Below are 6,000 nucleotides of genomic sequence, written 5' to 3'. Positions count from 1 at the left end.
GCCATGATCAAGAATTTAGGTTTATTCTGAAGGCAGTGAAGACCAGGGAAGAGCACTAAGCAGGTTCTAGGACTGGCTCCGTTACCCTCAGCTCGATGGTCCCAGTGGCATTTAACACGCTGCTCCCTGAGTGAGCCTGCTCTGTGGATGAGACACATGCCCCCCTAGAGGCAAAGGGCTTGGGTTTTGCATTTAGCCTCCTCAAGTGCAAATGTTCCTCCAAGGACCACATCTGTACTGGTGTCTGGTGCAAAAACTGCTTCAACTCTCCCAAGAGAGGCATAAGAGGCCCTAATGCAGTGGCCGAGAGCCTGTCTTGGTGGCCAGACCTCAGAAAAGAAGAGGACTTGTGGGTGTTTGACACACTTCGCCCTGGGTGCTTGCTCTGGCTGAGGGCCCATTAATAAGCCCAGCGGCCAAGGGACAGGTATTGTGCTGGTTACTATGGCATCACCTTGGAAAGGATCCCTCAGTGAAAGCCACAGCCGAGCTGAGTGAGGCAGAAGGGGAATGTGGTCAGAAGCAGCAGGAGGGGCTGGAGATCGGCTGCAGAGGTTTTCGCTGGTCGCAGGACACTTCGTGGGCTGGAGCCCCCTTTAGCTTCTCCAGCTGCAGCCCAGGGAGGCAGCCGGGCTGCGCTCAGTCTGAGAGTGGCTGCCTGAGACAGCACCGCAGGCTGCTGCTGAGCTGGGAGCTGAGAGGGGCTGAATTCGCAGTCACAGATCATCTGGCCTCTCCTGCTTTGGGGGGTGGGTGTTGTGTCTCATCTGGAAAGATCTGGGCTGGGTTTCATCGCCTTTTTGATTTTAAATAGTCACCTCCCTGAGAACTGACTTCCAGGTGTTCATCGAGGAAAGCAGAGTGGTCCCCATGCTGGAAATGAAGGATGAGAGTTCCCGAGACTGACTGTTGACGGCTTGGAGGTACTACCCCCGTCTCACAATGCCTTTTAAAGCATTCGATACCTTCAAAGAAAAAATTTGGAAACCTGGAAAGGAGGGCGTGAAGAACGCTGTGGGAGATTCGTTGGGGATTTTACAAAGGTAAAGTTTGAATGCAAACTTTAGGTTTATTTCAAAGTAGCTTCACATTGCTGCTGGTGTTTGAAAGAATTTGCCTCCTGTTTTTAAAGCTACATTTTAAAAAGGAGTGGGAGGGTCAGAATAAAGGGCTTCTGGAGCCCCTTCCAGCTCCAACAGACTATACCTGGAGGAAAAGAAGATGCATCAAAAGGATAAGGTTGAATTAGGAAAACACCACAACAAGCTCTCCGTTTATGCAGCAAGATTAGCACTTATTGGACACAGTAATATTGCAAGTTGTGTGTTTGGCATTGAATTAGAAAATATTTGGGGATATAACACTTTATGTTAATTCAATAGTAACAACAAAACCAGGAACTGCTTTACATGGTTATGCTTTGAGTTGAAATAATTTTTAAGAATTTTTCACTGTAAATGAAAGGTATTTTCAAATTGTATAGCTTGTAATATGAACTGTATGAAGAGGTTCTTGATTGTGTAGTTTTCAAAGAGAAGGATTATTGCACAATAGTATGAAGAAAGTAACTTTAAAAATTAGTATTTAAAGCAGAAAATCTTACATGATTAAATGGGAAAGTGTTAAGTGGTGTCATTGGATTGAATGTTTTTGTCCAAACAAAAAAATAGATCTTTTTTAAAGTAAAATATATTATTATTGGAAGGAGAATTTGCCATAAATGAATGAATTGATGTGATATTTAATTTGTGATTTTTAAAATAGACATCGTAAATGCCCTCCTAGGTTTTATAAATGAATTAATAAGCAGTCCTTATGTGCAAGGTAAAATGATTCTTTTAATTTCTTTGATATAAATAAATGTGAAAATAACTTTGATAAAATTTTTATCATTATTTCTAATTATGATGAATGAAAATTTCCCTTGGTATCTACTTTTAACTTTTCTATCTATATTTTCTCATAAATTTAAAAACTAGTCCACAGATTCATTCCACTTCTTGTGTTTTATAATACACAGGCTCCTGCCAGTGTTAATTTTTCCACATCCCTTTGGTGAGCTTAGCAAGAGAACTGGGTTGGGCACCTTATTACTTTGGTAATTAAAAACAAAAAGTTTCAGTCAGAACTACACTGAATTATCATGTATAAATGAAAACCTATCTCAGTGACAGCAAGATAAACCAGCTAAACACAGGAAATGATTATAATAACCTTTTCTTTTAAGAGTGTTTTATTCTTCTGTCAAGCACTCCCAGGTAATGTTTTCATTTGATTAAAAATGCAAAAGGAAGCATTGTGGCTTAATTGGCATATTCAAGTGATGACAACTATTTAGCTTTATATAAATACTTAGGAGTATTCTTTTTTAACTTTAGCTGCTTTTTAAAATTTAATCACTTTTCTCAATCCTAAGGGCTTATTTTACTATGTTTGATTGAATGATCCACTTGAATATCCTTTTGTTTACCAGACTGGTTTGCTAAGGGATATAATAAAATCAGTAATTTCCAAGTTGTGCGACTTCAACCCCAAATTAAGCTATGTGTCTATTACTCTGAAGAGTTTTCTCAGAATTGGCTCACTGAACAATCAGAAAAAAAAAAACCAAAAAACAAACCTGCTATCATAGTTCTAGATAGAGAGCACACTAAATAATGCTAGATGTTATCATTGTTGTCGTAATTATAGAATGACTGATTTTAGAATAAAGCCAAATTCATACCTCGTCTTTCAGTGATCCCTAGAGAGAAATTATTGGCAGAGGTAGGCATTAGCTGACTGGCAATCTGAACTGATCCTCAACTCTAGTGGTCTTTGAGCAGAGCTCCAGAATTAGGATTCCTCCAGCAAAAACAGCTTTGCTGTTTTAACACTTGGTGTTAACCTCAAGTCTATAAGATAATTTTATATATATATATAATGCTTTGCCCAGAACCGGTATGTAATGGATGTTTCTTCCCCTCGTTGATTTTTACATAAAACCAGTTGACAGGATCCAGTGTAAGAAAAAAGTCATAAAGAAATGTTTTCTATTTTGTAAGGGGCAGAAACATTGGGGAGTTAAGAATCCTGACTTTCTAACTTAGCAGTCAGCATAAATCATAGATGTCTAATAATGTTTACTACTGAGATCATCATCTAAATGGAATTTTCTGTATGCTTTTGAACTATGGAGTATTCCTTACGGTCAAGGGAGAGGTAAATGCATAGAGAAGTGTCTGAAGTTCGCACATGGGGCTGATTACAGCCAGACACTGTTAGTCTCCCTGGAGAGCAGTCATTGACAAGAAGCAGCTGAGCAATTCATCAGCTAAAGGTACATTAATATTTTTGAAACGTAGGAAGAAAGATGATGCGTTCACTTATCGTCCACTATTGGAACAGACAGAAGGCATAGCATTTGGAAATTAAGGTCCAGAAACTTATATACAGACTTTTTTCAGCTTAAATGATGAATGTTCTCTAATTGCTTATGTGTAGTAAATGATAGTAATAAACACTATGTTCCAGGTACCATTAATTCTATTAACAACCCTATGAGGGAGGGCCAATGAGAAAACTGAGGCACAGAGAGGTTAAGTAATTTGCCCAAGCTTGTAAGTGGCAGAGCTGGGTTTCAGACCAGACATTTTGTGCCCATCTTTCTTAATCATTACACTGCGCTACCATTCAAATCAACTGTCTGGTGGTAGAAATTCATTTAATCTTAGCCACAGGTCTATAAGATAAGTATCATATTCATTCACACCAGAAACTCATGGATACCACTGAGGCTGCACATTTATATAGAGTTTTATGATCTGAATAGCTCTTAGATATCAATATAAATGGCAGTAAATGGCATTTATGCTCATCCTAGCAGAGTGGACTCATTAAGTGGTTATGAGAATTAATGTGATAAAAATAGTGGGCACATGTGTCAGGTTCTGCTCTAAATGATCTATGCTGTTGTTGTTTAGTTCCTAGGTCGTGTCCAACTCGCTGTGACCCCACAGACTGCAGCACACCAGGCTCCCCTGTCCATGGGATTCTCCAGGCAAGAATACTGGAATAGGTTGCCATGCCCTCCTCCAGGGGATCTTCCCGACCCATGGATCGAACCTGTGTTTCTTACGTCTCCTGCATTGGCAGGCGGGTTCTTTTACCACTAGTGCCACCTGGGGAGAGAGCTCAGAGAGGTTAACTAGGCCACACAGCTAAGTAAATGGAAGAGTGAAAATTCAAACTAAGGGACACTGATGCATAGATTGGATGGAGATTGGAGAAGAGATGCATCCAGGATGTCACCCAAGTTTTTTTTTTCTGAGCAACCAAAGGAACAAAATTGTCTTTACTTGAAATGCGAAAAGCTTCAAGAATTAACTTTTTTTTTTTTTTAAGAGGAATTCAGTTTGGATATGTTAGATTTGAGATGCTGATCATGTGTCCACAAAGATGTCAAATAAATCTAGATATGAAAATTGAAATCTGTTAGCATATGCATGGTGTCTAAAGCCCAGAGATGAGTGAGGTCACCTAGAAAGTACAGACAGAAAACAAAAGAGATCTATAAACTGAGCCCTGGGCATCCCAGGTTTACAGGTTGAGGAAGTAACAAATCAGCTTCAGAGACAAAACAGAAGGAGTGTTCAGAGGATTAGGAGGACCACGAAGTGAGCGTGGTATCCATGAAGGAATCAAAGTCGTCAAGGAAGAAAGAATAATCAGTAGTGTCAAGTGCTGCTGACAGGTCAACTAGATGAGGACTGGAAAGAGCCTTTGGGCTGAATCATGTGGACTCATGGTTGACTCACTGGAAAAGACCCTGATGCTGGGAAAGATTGAGGGCAGGAGGAGAAGGGGATGACAGAGGATGAGATGGTTGGATGGCATCACCGACTCAATGGACATGGGTTTGAGCAAGCTTCAGGAGCTGGTGATGGACAGGGAAGCCTGGTATGCTGCAGTCCATGGAGTTACAAAGAGTCAGACACGACTGAGGACTGAACTGAACTGAACCACGTGAAGGGCATTGACGGCCCAAGAAGAGCAGTTTTGGTGGACAGGTTGGGGGGTATACCTGTTTGGAGTGTGTCCAAGAGAGAGTGGGACAAAGGGAAGTGAGACAGTGACTTCTGAGTTTTTCTATAAAAGGGAGGTGAGAAATAGGTAGGTAGCTGAAAGAGAACATGTTTTTATTTTAAATGTTGATGTATGACAAATAAGGGCATATTTGTAGACAGGAAGAATGTTCTAGTAGAGAGGAGTAAATAATTGATGAAATATGTGGATAGGGATTTTCTTGGCAATGAGATCTAGTACCCAGGGAAAGAGGTTGGCCTTATCTAGAAGCTTGGAAGACAATCATAGAAGAAAACGTAGAACACATCAGTATACATGCAGGTAGGTTACAAAAGTACATTGGGAGGTTGATGATGTTCTCTTCTGATTATTCTTGCATGTTCTCTTGCATGTTCTTGCATATGTTCTCTTCCATATTCTTGCATATTTATTAAGCTATCATTCTGACCTCATAAATTAAAATTGAAAGTTCCTTTCCTGTTTTATCACTGCGCTTCACCTTGATTTCAAGAAAACCTACATCATCCAGCAATCACAACTGTGTACGTGTCTTTCTTGCTCTCAGAGCTGAAGGAGATCAGAAGCCGTGTCACTTCTTTCTCCTTCCGTCACACTCAGTACAGGGCCTGACATGCTGTAGGCAGTCAGTAAACGTTTGATGAACTGAATTAAATCCAGTGTTTGCGCTCTTTCAGCTCGGTCGCTCAGTCGTGTCCGACTCTTTGCAACCCCACGCTCTCTCTACATGTGCTTTAACCTCATATGCTTGCATCTAAGAAGCTACTAAGATGATCTCTGCTATGAATTGGTGGGCAAATTATTCGTGCTTCTACGTAGTCTGTTGGACATTGTATTAGCTATTAGTGAATATGATACTCTTGAAAACATATAAGCTTTGATTATTTTCACAAAGACTCAGACCTTAATCGGGTATCT

At 40.3% G+C, this 6,000-nt stretch overlaps 1 protein-coding gene across 2 annotated transcripts in view; it reads left to right on the top strand.

The window, feature by feature from the left end:
• The first annotated feature begins 641 nt into the window (after nucleotides 1-641).
• SLC17A8 (solute carrier family 17 member 8) overlaps nucleotides 642-6,000 on the top strand; it is a 38,286-nt gene continuing 32,927 nt past the window's right edge. For both annotated transcript variants that reach the window (XM_043881725.1, XM_043881724.1), the window contains exon 1: nucleotides 642-1,043. In XM_043881725.1, coding sequence (XP_043737660.1) covers nucleotides 943-1,043 — 101 coding nt within the window. In that variant the 5' untranslated portion in view covers nucleotides 642-942. The remainder of the gene's footprint in view (nucleotides 1,044-6,000) is intronic.

The sequence above is a fragment of the Cervus elaphus genome, chromosome 22, assembly GCF_910594005.1.
Source record: "Cervus elaphus chromosome 22, mCerEla1.1, whole genome shotgun sequence".
In the NCBI taxonomy this organism is placed as follows: domain Eukaryota; kingdom Metazoa; phylum Chordata; class Mammalia; order Artiodactyla; family Cervidae; genus Cervus; species Cervus elaphus.
Note: the sequence above shows the minus strand (reverse complement) of the source record. Positions and strands in the feature narration are given on the sequence as shown.